The sequence below is a fragment of the Strongylocentrotus purpuratus genome, unplaced genomic scaffold (assembly GCF_000002235.5).
Source record: "Strongylocentrotus purpuratus isolate Spur 01 unplaced genomic scaffold, Spur_5.0 spur5_scaffold_5, whole genome shotgun sequence".
Taxonomy (NCBI): Eukaryota; Metazoa; Echinodermata; class Echinoidea; order Camarodonta; family Strongylocentrotidae; genus Strongylocentrotus; species Strongylocentrotus purpuratus.
The window spans coordinates 44626621-44639336 of record NW_022145611.1 but is presented as its reverse complement, the minus strand read 5'-3'; the positions used below and the strand labels follow the sequence as shown (position 1 = coordinate 44639336).

Sequence of the window (12716 nt, the reverse complement as noted above, 5' to 3'; positions counted from 1 at the left end):
GAAGGAGTACCAAATATTACTTGTTTTCTGTAATATCTAAGATAATGAAGACTTTGAGGGGTATTGCACAGATCAAGCATCATAACATGTGTGAATTGTAACTTTCTTTTTCAATCAACCCAAAGTTACAACTGGCTCATGGCTCAACATGGAGTAATAATAATAATAATAATAATAGTCTAATAGTCCACTCCAAATTTTATTAAACCGAAACGGAATTCTTTTTGCCCGGCAGCCACTGAGCAGCGCCAGATCGACGTTGCTCTATCCCTTAATGTTGAACGCCAAACAAGGTAGCAACAACTCCCATCTTTTAAAGTCTTTTGGTATGACGCGGCCGGGGTTCGAACCCACGACCTCCCGGTTGTGAGGCGGACGCTCTACTGACTGAGCCAACACTCCAGTATAAGTGATACACCTCTGAAGAATTGAAGATAAAAACAGCTCACTAATATCATTTTCAATTCTATTCTTCATTCTATTTTTGGTAATTTACTGCATGATGTGTAAATGAGGGTTAAGGGACATCTACTAGCTTTGTTTGTATTTTCACAAGATTGGATCACATCTGAAGCAGTCTTGAACAGAGGACAGTACATTATTACAATGACTAACCTTACTGCAGAAGTTAATTTAGCCGTTGTGTCTGAAAGCAAGCTAATTGCCTCCTCATCTTCACCTTCAAGCCCCTACAATGAAGAGAGAAATATTGTTACCTTACTAAAGGGAAAACATCAACATGACATGTATTCTCGCGAGATTGGATCACACCTCATTCAATGCCAAACACCATTAAAATGTTTTCTTCAGTCATAATAACATTTCTTAACTCCATTTTTGTTCCACATTACAGATTCTTCCATGATGCTATATAACTGAGGTATGAACTGAAGCCTTTTGAATCTCCAACTTACCCTGGCTCATTTTAAATGTTATAGATAATGAATAGTAAAAGAAGTGAAACTGAGGTATGAACTGAAGCCTTTTGAATCTCCAACTTACCCTGGCTCATTTTAAATGTTATAGATAATGAATAGTAAAAGAAGTGAAAAGGAAATTTGAATAAAACAAGATAAAATTTTATTTCATATTGTTCTACTTTCTGAAAAGATATATTTGCAAGTTGTTATTTTAATGTTTCATCCACAACTTCTGATGAGATATAGCATATCTGAATGAAAGGCATATTCTGGCCAAATAAGGCCCTACATTAGGATCCTTCTTCCCATGCAGCTCTCTACACAGCCACAGCAATATCAGATGTTCACTTTGAAATCCCAGACACAGATGTTAACACACAGCTGACATAGGTTTTACACTAAGTCTAGTTCCTGAGTGAGTGGGCTGTGAATGGCATCTGAATCATGCTGAAGATTTTCATCAGTGTGTTCCTAACTACCGGTATATACTTTTATTCTTTGATTTTGTAATACCAATTATACAAGTTATCATCACTCCTTTGTTATTATCACACCTTTATGTTATATTCCACTGGGGGGGGGGGGGGGGGGGGGGGCTATACAGAAGGTAGTAATGCTTGTGTCTTGTTATATATATCTATGGAAACAGTGGGGATTCAGGGCTTTCCAAAATGTATACATGGGCTTCAAGCACACTGGTGGGGTGGTGCTCAAAAAATGTATAGAAATTATTTTATTACATCTGTAATTTTTACTAGATATTGACATTAAATGTATACTTACATCAATTATATCATCAAAATTGATCTAATTCTACTGCATGTAAAGTGAAGAGAGAAATTATGATGAAGAAGCTTCTTACCATAGCTGATTTGAGTTTCTTGACTTCATCTTCAGAAGCCCTGTAAGCATCCAACTCACTCTGAACTGCCTCAGCTACTTCTGGAAATGGACTGTTAACAAAATAAAACACAATCAAAAAAAAAAAAATGGTTCAAACATATCACTTCAATAAGGGAAATTTCTGGAGATCCACTTTTTATTATAATTCCTAACTCTGAATTTCAGTTTGAAATCAAGACTTCCTTTCCCTTCTGTATTATTAATAACTTGTATATGTAAAATGGATCATAAGGCTCTTCTGGAATGTCATATTTACTCTCACTTTTCTGTCTTTGATACATGTGCATATACTTGTCTGAAGCTGTGGTCCCATTTACATACTATCGTTGTGATATACTCTTCTTGTTCAAACCATATAGGGGTGCTTATAGGAACATTTAGATCTACCAAAAGGAGTAGGTCTAGCGGACAGTTAGTGTTGTATAAATTTTGGGTACCGTTCAAAATTTGGAAGGGGAACCTAAATGAAAAAGATACCCTAAATTGCTAGCCCTAATCAAGAAACTTACTTTCCCTTCTGTCCTATCCAGAACCTGTCTGTGCAAGAAAGATCATAAGACTTGACTTTTTTCCTTGTTCTTCCAGGCCCTGCACCAGGACTACTGATAGGAACAGTCTCTTCTAATGTCACTCTATTCAGCTGCAAATCCTGACAATTCAAAGAACACATTATAAAGAGTTAGAGTACACAAATATTTGTGCTTGACAGTGCATTCGATATGCAGGGCACATACAATAAAGGGGAAGTCCACTCTGATATTAAGTTGGTTTTGATAAAGGCAGAAAAAATATGAGAAACAAAATAGTAAAAATTGAGCAAAATGTGATTAAAAATAGTAAATTTAGGTAATTTTAAAGTTGTCATTAGTGAAACACAAATTGGCAACATTGTGACGTATCATGTGGGCTCCTCTTCAATTTGCTCTCTACAGAATATTTCATAAAACTCAATTTTCTTAATTATTGTCGACGTAATAGATTTGTATCATGCAGGGGTTGTATAAAAACATACTTGTTATAATTACATTTAGAGTGAATGTATGATTGAACCTTTTCTCAAGGGAAATTAAAGATTTTTACAGTTTTTTAGTACAGGACGATTGGGATGGGAGCTTGCAAGAGCCAGTTTCATAATCTGTTATGATGTTTCTTTATAAAGGTGGAAGTCCGGACAACTAAAATATATAATTATCATATCAAAAATTGGATTGCAGTCAATGGTTTTATTCTAATGAGTCAAGCTTCTCAATCTTGACACTACAGAGGCAACAACATTTTCGTTCTGATTCTAAGATATAAGATGAGGCTGACTGGCTTACCAGTACATCATGTGACAATGCTTGATATGTCCATGTATGGTGAAGAGGAGTAGCCATGTCCATGTTTCTATCTAAGATCACAAGGAGAGGACGCTGAAAACTGAAGAATTAATTGGGGAAGTTACAAAAATGATAAGGTGATGAAGAGATTATATTGCTTCACCCATTGTCTATTGTATTCTCTCATTCTCATAGGCTTTAATGCAAGAGCCACCCACTATCTGTACACAATGGGTTAACTCAAATCAGAGATTAGCATGCTTGATTTGAGGGTGTGGGAGAGGGGCACTTGTGTCAACAGATAGTTCAGTTCAATTTATTAAATCTTCTCAAGCATTAAAACAATATTATAATATATATAAAAGTAGCAAATTAACATAGAAACTACAAAAAAGTTTGTAAAAACTTGTATGGAGTAGTTCCCAGTAAAGGGAAAAATACATGGTATAAACAATAGCAATAACAGAATACAAAATCAAAACCAAGCCCATGAATTTGAAGCACTTTTTTCCTGAACTATGTCCCTACACACTCACCTGATCTGACCAGACTGAACACTATCTGCTGTGAAAAGGCTATTCCTTGCATCACGAAGATTCTCTCTAAGCTTCTTATCTAGTTTCTGAAGATAAGGTTTAAAACATGCATATCAGGGTAAATGTATAGATACATGAAGTATTTTGGGATGGAATCCAGGTGTACTGTTTACAAACAAATAAACATACTGTTACATTGTGACTACATGGTCACTTATCCTTTGGTGACATAATTCCTGGTTGTAGGACAATCACCCCTGGCCAATGACCAGCCAGAAAATTACCCCCTAAGGACAGCTACCCCCCCCCCCCAAAAAAAAAAAAAAAAAAAAATGCTGCTTTTATTAAAACAAACTTATTATCAGGGTGGACTTCCCCTTTAATGAATAAGGGGGTCATTTTCCTTGGGGTAATTGTCCTCAGGGGGTGTCTTGGGGGGTAATTTTCCAGGGGGTTATAGTCCATTGGGGGTAGTTTTCGGGGGGGGGGGGGGGGAGGAGGGGTGACTGTCTGGGTAGTACTTGTCCTGATACGATAATGCCTTATCGTCTTTTTGCATTTGTCATATTTCTCCATCATACATGTAAGTGCAAGTAATCTGTTTTATCAGAATATTGATTCAACAGAGATCATCATATAGCAAGACTAAAAAGGATTAAATACCATATAAAAATATGAAGGAGCTTTATAACTCCCTCTTATTTCAGTATTTGTATAGTTTGCTAAAACCAATTTTGCATCAAACGCAACTCTTCATAAACCATCTTTGTTAAAACATTACAAATGAATAAAAATCAAGATTGTCAATAAAATATGTGATGAGGTGTTGTTCTTTAGTGAAGATGAGAGGTATGGGTGTAAACCTTTGCCTTGATCAATTCTTTACAGGTGAGATCTAAGGGGGATCATTATGTTACTCATCTTTTGAACCGTTAAACAAGTCGAAAAATATGCCTCCGTCTGCAACATAATCAGTATTTTTTAATTATCTGTGACCTTTGACCGCAAAAATGTAATCAGGTAATCTTGGTCCTAAAAATAGGGGTGATCTTATACACAGAGACTAAACACTAAGCAATTTAAGAGTGTAATGAAACTGTGACTTTACTAACCTCTGCCACCATCTCTGCTGCATTACCCTTGGCAGACCTGATGATAGGCACAGTTCCCATAGTCACAAAGAATGAAAAGAGGCTATCAACAATAGTATCCATGATGGAATCCATTTCTGTGTCTTTCACATCACTCCGATTGATGGCTAAAGGAAAGAAAAGACTACACAGGTTATGACACAGTTCACATAGGATACTGAGTCTCTGTTTTGATATAGATTTACCATGGTAGGAGTTGAGTCTCTATTATGTAGGGACTCATACATTCGTACTTTTACTGTACATTCATTTTTTTAGTAATTTTCCATCACGCTAGGTATCTATATTCATTATCTGGACCATGTGTGTTTATTCCTCCAATTGAGCATCAGTCGTAAGCTATATTTATTCTCATTTGTTACATTCCCATTTAATCTCTGTGCAATATTCTCAATTCTCATTCATGTGATTCTTATTCTGAATCATTTATTTGCTTGCATGACTACACTTTGCAAGTGTTAAGTCTGCAGTTTATTTACCTCAATAAAATATCGAAAAGGAAATACAGTTTATCATGTATTTTATCGTCAGTGCAACCTTGCTTGCTTGTAGCTTAAAAAAATAGAGTTCTGTTGTTTAACCAGTGAACACGCTTTCAAATTTCCATTCACAATACCTCACACACTCATATCTCTAAACTTACCATGGTAGGATATTGAGTCTCTGTTTTGATGCCTGACTGTGAAAAAGTGATCCTCTAAGGTGATGAAATTCAGATATTGGTCGAAAACCTTTCAAAAGGAACGAGAATGTAAGGAATCAATTTATTTATTATGCCAAAGAGTTCCATGTATCGGTCATCATGTAACTTGAGATATAGCCTGTTTTTTAATGTTAAAGGAAGTTGGAATAATGAGATTTTGCACAGTATGGGGGGGGGGGGGGCATTCGAGCCCTACAAATATCTTGCTTGAAGGTTCCAATTAACATGAAATGTTAGAGGTGTCATGGTCGAGTGGATATGTCACCGGACTGTGGATCACAAGATCTCGGTTAAAGTCCCACCGCGGAACTAAAGTCATTTGGAAAGACATTAATCCACGTTTGCCACACTCGACCCAGGTGAGGTAAATGGGTACCTGGTAGGATTATTCCTTGAAATGCACTGTGTGCTGATAACGGATGCCGGAGCTAAAGCTAGGGTAATAATTTCCAAAGCTCTTTGGTAGCGCATAGAGATGTTATATAATGTGATATTCGTTTTCACTGGCTGCCTGCCGTAGCAACAAACAGAATTGACAAAAGACTTATCTCCGTTTCGTTGACGTCAGACATAGACTAGAGACCTCATGCAAGGGTGATTGTCAACGAATTGAAGTCTTTTGTGAATTCTGCTCGTTGCTACGGCAGGCAGCCAGCAAAAACAAACTTTTAAAACAAATTATTGAAATGCAAGCATCACTTTAAACAAACATAACTTTGTTATTCCTTACTCATTTTTCCTGATTGAGGTGTCATATGAAAGGGCAGAAACTGAACGTTCTAGAAATGTGATTTTCTCTTTGAAATTCAGATACCGTCCACCAAATGACTTTTTAGTTCCCTCTCTTCAAATTGATTTTAAACAGTCATGCGTGAAACATGCATCATATAAGTTGCATCAAATGAAAGAGGAGGATCTAAGCTTTACAAATATGTGTCGTTTATTAATTATAATTGTGATTAAGTTATGATAAAACATTGATAATTCTTCGGTTTCTTTTTTTCTTGGATGCACTGTATATTACAAGGTTGGTTTGCCCTCTAAGTTCAATGCAAACTATTCAATATCATTATTTTGCACAATTTAACTGCATAGTTTCAGTTGGTTGGTTTCAATTCTCAGAACGCCACTTTGTATAAGTTGGTGATCTGGGGTGAAGGTTTCACGTATATGAAACAGATTTGGCAACTCCTATATTTTAGTATTTTAAATAAAGAGTTACATTGATTCCCCTGTTATATTTTTCACCAAATATAATTTTCACATTCTCAGCTATGATTTCCCCTCATTGAAAATTAAATGTTTTGTTGTTGAATTAAAAAGTATCTCTAACTAAAGCTTTGTGTATGATACATGTACAAGTTTGTCTAGTACGTCACATTATCAAAAAAATGGCTGTGCCCATTTCATACTAAAAGGCATTACATCATGCCAAGAATATCTCCATTTTATCTCTTGTACACCCTTGTAAGGAACATTGTACATCAAAAGGCAGGAATATATCTGATCTTTGAGCATACCTGCACTCATTATTTGGGGTAAGAAGAAGAACAATCAAGATATGATTTGGAGGAGTCAAAATAGGCACTTCTTCTTTCTACGAATAACACAGTTGAATTAAAACAGTGTAGATGAAGACTGAGTTACCAACCTTAGATATGAGACTGACAGCATTAGACTGAAGAGCAGCACTGGCAAGGTCTTCTAGTCTCTGGCGAGATATTGCTGAGATGAAGTTCAAGTAGTATGATACATATGTCTGATTCTGAAAGTCCTGTATGTGCAATAGAAAATCAATTATATCTTACTAATATTCACATTGACATTTTAGAATCACTCAAGAAAATAAAACGTATTCATTAGACAACAAAGCTCAGAAGATGTCATCAATACATATCTCTTTATAAGTGTAGCTTTAACTTCTTTAATAACAAATAAATAACAATAAGCCAAAGGAAGGGAGTAAGTGGTAATTTGTACTTGAATACAGACATTACAAATTTCCCAAAAATTCACACATTTAGTCTACCGATATCCTTTGAAGGCATACAATTACATACTAATTTTAGTCGACATAATAATAGAACTAAAAATATAAACACAAGTGATGCCAATAATTAAGAGGAATATAAACCTTTACCTGACATATTCGTTGCACATTTTCTTCTGTTGGTAGGACAAAGTATACAGCCGGCACATCTGGTATAGGATCTCGATCAGAATGCAATAATCTATAAACAAGATATTTTTAAAGTACTGTGGAGTGTATGACATCAACACATTCTAGCAATGAAGGATCATTATATAATATTGAATGGGCTTGAGTGGAATACGAGGGTATATCCCATGAGCTGACGGGCACGTTTCATGAGTTGGCATGACAACAAAATATTCTCAAAGCCAGTGTGACATAAGTTGTGTCTCAAAAAAGAATAGCCAGTCATATTATTATTATTATCATTATTTGTATGAAACATACTAACGATTATAAATCTTTATGTTTTTATAATTAACTTGCACTTTATACATAAAGGGAAAGATATAATTTGTCCTTACCCAAGCATTTTGCAAGGGTTGTGTGCATATCCTATAAAGCCATTTTAGTTTAGACCGCCAAATAGCAATTTTCAATTATTTCTAACAGTATGAAAATTTATTATCATTCCTTGAGGAGTCCTTCAAATACTGTAATTATCCATACTCTCTATGATCACATGGAAATATTAAACTCCAAAAACCAAAGAGTGAATGCTGCCGAAAAATATTTTTGTATAAAGGCTCACTTGAGTACAATGACCTACTATTTACATATCCAACAGCTTAAATACTTTATGAAAAAAATCTAAATTTAAGAAATCAGTTTTGGGGGATTGTTTATGCTTCTCTAATATGTTTCAGGTTTTATATGTATTTAAATAATATTATTATATGTTGTACTATTCTTATTCTCTTTGTTTAACAATAACTGTTATCTTAATTTACTGGACCCCAGGGAAGAACAGTTTTGGTAAAAACTAACAAAGCTGAATGGGTTATCCAGCCATTCACTATACCATTGATTTAACTATGTTCATGCATTTTCTTTGTATTGTTTTTAAATATTGTGTTACAGAAAATAAATCACAATACCAATATCAATAAATGTCTTATTTGCCGACAAGACAGACAAATCATAGATTGAATTGAAATTGAAATTGATCTTTATTTCATTCATCATAAAAAAAATCATAAAAACATATAAAATACAAAACATAGTGTACAAGTTAAAGAAAAACATTTTCAATAGAATAAAACAACCACCAAAATGTGATATGAATGTGGAAACAGCTAGGACAGCCGAAGGGCAAGGCTTTATTGGTGCTGCCAACGGTGCTGCCACCAGATATGATGTTACTGTCACAAAACAGCAAAATGCTCTATGATATCTAAAACAGCATAATTATACTATAAGAAAGGCAGAAACTCACAAGTGAAGTGTAACTCCCATATCTCTTAGCTCCTTCACGGATAGAAGAGGAGAAATGACATCTTGACCAAAGCGATCATAGACCAGAACCTGTCAACATAAAGTAAAAGACGTGTAAACAAAGATTCAATAGAGTATCATCATGTGTATTGTACAACACTGGAAGGAAGCAGAGGAGAAGGAAGAGGAGGAGGAGATGGGGGAGAAGGAGGAGATGGGGGAGAAGGAGGAAAAAAAGAAGATAAATAATAGTATTCCATTATTATATAGTGCAGATAATCTAATACCCTGAAGTGAAAATAAGACGGAAATACAAAATGAAATAAAATAGCACAAAATCACCGAGTGCCCTTTGGTAAGGCATTAATCCTCATTACCAGGTCCCTCGGAGAGGACCTAAAGCCGCTGGCCGTCTGGTTGCTTACTTACAAGGACATATGCTTTCTTAGCAGTCAGGTAAAATGACCACCAATAACCATAACAAAATTTGAAGCGAACTTTATACTTTTGTACATTCAGATGCAGCATACAACGGCATACTCTCTCGTTGTCCAGGGTACTGGTTCTCAACAATAGAACCTGCGCATGAGGTTCACCTTGAAATCAATCAAGCAATGGGCTGGAGCAGGGCGAATCCAGTGTTAGGGGGTGATGTGATCACAGAACCATTGTTTAGCACATAATTGTTTGGAACCAGGAACCTTGACAACTTGGCCAGTTCTCTATAGGTCTAGTAATTGGCCTACAAATATGCAGAGAATCTTTAGTCAAAAGACAATTGTGTGATGAGAATTCAACTGCAGCTATTACAGAAGAACATGTTCCTATTCTTAAATACTTGGTTTATTTCATTCTGTTGGTTTACAATATCCTACATCAAAACCTATACAGATTTAAAATACATTTTTGTAGAGAGGTAACAATAAATTAGTTGCCAAATAACATTCCCAGCCAAATAAGTAATGTAATCATCTGCTTCAACATATTTTACTTCATTAGCCACAATGCAATTTGCATAAAATAATATACTATGCCACCATATAGATCCCCCAAAATGTACTGATTTTTAGCACGATCATAGGATATATTTTTTCGTAGTTTGTTTTTAACATTTTCAGTCACACATCATCTCAAACATAATATTGCATTCTTGTATTATATTATGCAGAATTAGTAATATATGAATGAATGTATGAACATCGATTCCCTCAAACATTTCCAAATCATTAAGATTATATATATAAATTCACAGGTTACTCATTACAAAATTCTCTAAATCTGCCAATTTTAAGAATATTTTATTACTCCATGGCCATGGTGGTTGGAGATAGTAGGTTTGCAAATCTGACTGTCCCTGGCTGAGACACCACAAAAATAACTTGGAAATGTCAAGGACCTGCTACTGACATTTCTGCCATTAAATGATACCAAATAGTTTACTCAATATTCTGAAAATCCAATTTCAAACTGTATATGAAATAAAGAGTATTTATTCAACAACCCATCAATGTAAAAGAAAAGAGAAATAGAAAATTCTTTCATAACCTAAACCTTTTCATTTCTGTACAAACAGTACTCTGCTCTAAATCTATTTTGCTCCAACTGGAAGATTTGAGGTAACATTTGATTGTAAAAGAAAGAGAGCAAGGTCTTACCTTCCATGCTGGCTCTGCAAGGGTAGCTTTGGTTGGTATTGCATTTAGATTCAGCATTCGCTTCAGAGCAGCTGGAAAAGAATGGCATAACTAGTACATGTTAATTCAACACAAGTCTAACATTACGTATGGGTGCCAATTAAGGCTACGTGATACATATCAATATCATATTTCATACTATCACCTGCTTTGGAAGACACAACCACCACAACCTAAAGTATGTAATTCCTGATGCAACCATAAACTCCTTCAATTTTCCCTAATAAGTACTATCCAAGAATCCAAGAACAATTACGGATATGGAACCATCTACCAGGCTCTGCAGTCAATGCAAAAGGTATAACCTACTTCAAAGTCACTTCAAGGAAACTGCTCTACCCTTTATTAGAATCATGCAGCACCCTGTAGCCTCTCATATCATTTAAGTTTACTGGCATGGTTTTTACTTGCACTGGACTTGGCATATTCAGGGAATAATTTTCCTCAAATTTTTTGATTAGCAATTTCAGCCGATGGATAAATATTTCAAATGAAACTCTGTACATTTCTATGGAAGAAAATTGCTACACAAAAGATATTTTGTATAGCAGTCATGCAAAAATGCATAGCAAATTGCGATGCGATACCAGGAAAATTATTCCCTGCATATTTAACTGTAAAACAAATGTAAATTGACAAGTGCTTTGTCCCCACACCATTTCTGCACTTCATGGTACTCTTTGCAGTTACTCGCCTCACCAACAATCCCAGTATAGCTTCCTGAGAAAACTGCCAAAGGGATTACTCCATCAAGTATCAAGTAGCCAGCTAGAAATCGAGAGAGTCTCTCAAATCATCCATGTGCTTCTAGTTTTGTTATTGTTAGCTGGTGTGCCGAGAAAAATATAATTCCATGAAATAAAATGCAAAGGGACTTCGTTTAAAGCAGGACTGCACAACTTGTATCTACATGCGCCCTCTATATAGCCAACACTACCTATGCGGTACCCAGGGGTCCCCCATGATCCCCTTTTTCTTATTTTATTTGAGAGCTGAATTGATGAGATAACCACCTGTTACAGTGACCATGCAGAGAGGTCTAAGATAGCAAAATTTATAACTCTGTGTGTACATATTTTTTGTCAATTCTGGACAAAAATTGGATGAATATTCCCTAAATTTTGCGAGGCTGGATCTTTTGATAGAAATATCTGTGAGCCTTGAAATTTGAAATGTGTTTGTCTGAGTAATTGATTTTTTTAATTATCCACCCAAAAGGGTAACAAAAATTATCCTAAAGGGAACATTAGAAAATCGTTCCGACACCCTCCTTTCATATGGCACCTCATATCGCCTTCAGGATCACAAGGAATAAAGGTTTGAATCTCAATTCAGTAATAACTAGATGGAATTTTGACTGCGCGCAGTCGAAAATGATGCCTCCGCCATAGAGCAATTTAAACAAGTTTGGAGTTTAAATCTCCAGTGGTTCTTGAGATATCATGATAACAATCTCAATGTATGGAATTTCATAAGTTGACCTCTGTGACCCTTGACCTTTGACCTACGTGCTCCAAAATCTAATCAGATTGTCTTCCTATGGTGATACACACTATCATTAAGTTTGAAGTTTAAATCTCCAGTGGTTCTTGAGATATTATGATATGGTGATACATACTATCATTAAGTTTGAAGTGAAAATTCTCCAGTGGTTCTTGAGATATCGCGATAACGATCTCAATGTATGGAATTTCATAAGTTGACCTCTGTGACCCTTGACCTTTGACCTACGTGCTCCAAAATCTAATCAGATTGTCTTCCTATGGTGATACACACTATTATTAAGTTTGAAGTTTAAATCTCCAGTGGTTCTTGAGATATTATGATAACAATCTCAATGTATGGAATTTCATAAGTTGACCTCTATGACCCTTGACCTTTGACCTACGTGCTCCAAAATGTACTCAGATTGTTTTCCTATAGTGATACACACTATCACTAAGTTTGAAGTTTAAATCTCCAATGGTTCTTGAGATATCATGATAACAATCTCAATGTATGGAATTTCATAAGTTGACCTCTGT

The 12716-nt window shown here is 35.4% G+C and overlaps 1 protein-coding gene across 1 annotated transcript in view; it reads right to left on the bottom strand.

The window, feature by feature from the left end:
* LOC586005 (sec1 family domain-containing protein 1) overlaps positions 1-12716 on the bottom strand; it is a 43916-nt gene that overhangs the window by 17506 nt on the left and 13694 nt on the right. The window contains exons 2-12 of the mRNA XM_785805.5: positions 10654-10724; positions 9000-9088; positions 7673-7763; positions 7184-7306; positions 5473-5560; positions 4791-4936; positions 3679-3764; positions 3143-3242; positions 2333-2472; positions 1783-1873; positions 616-689 (exon numbers count right to left, since the gene is read on the bottom strand). Coding sequence (XP_790898.3) covers positions 616-689; positions 1783-1873; positions 2333-2472; positions 3143-3242; positions 3679-3764; positions 4791-4936; positions 5473-5560; positions 7184-7306; positions 7673-7763; positions 9000-9088; positions 10654-10724 — 1099 coding nt within the window. The remainder of the gene's footprint in view (positions 1-615; positions 690-1782; positions 1874-2332; positions 2473-3142; positions 3243-3678; positions 3765-4790; positions 4937-5472; positions 5561-7183; positions 7307-7672; positions 7764-8999; positions 9089-10653; positions 10725-12716) is intronic.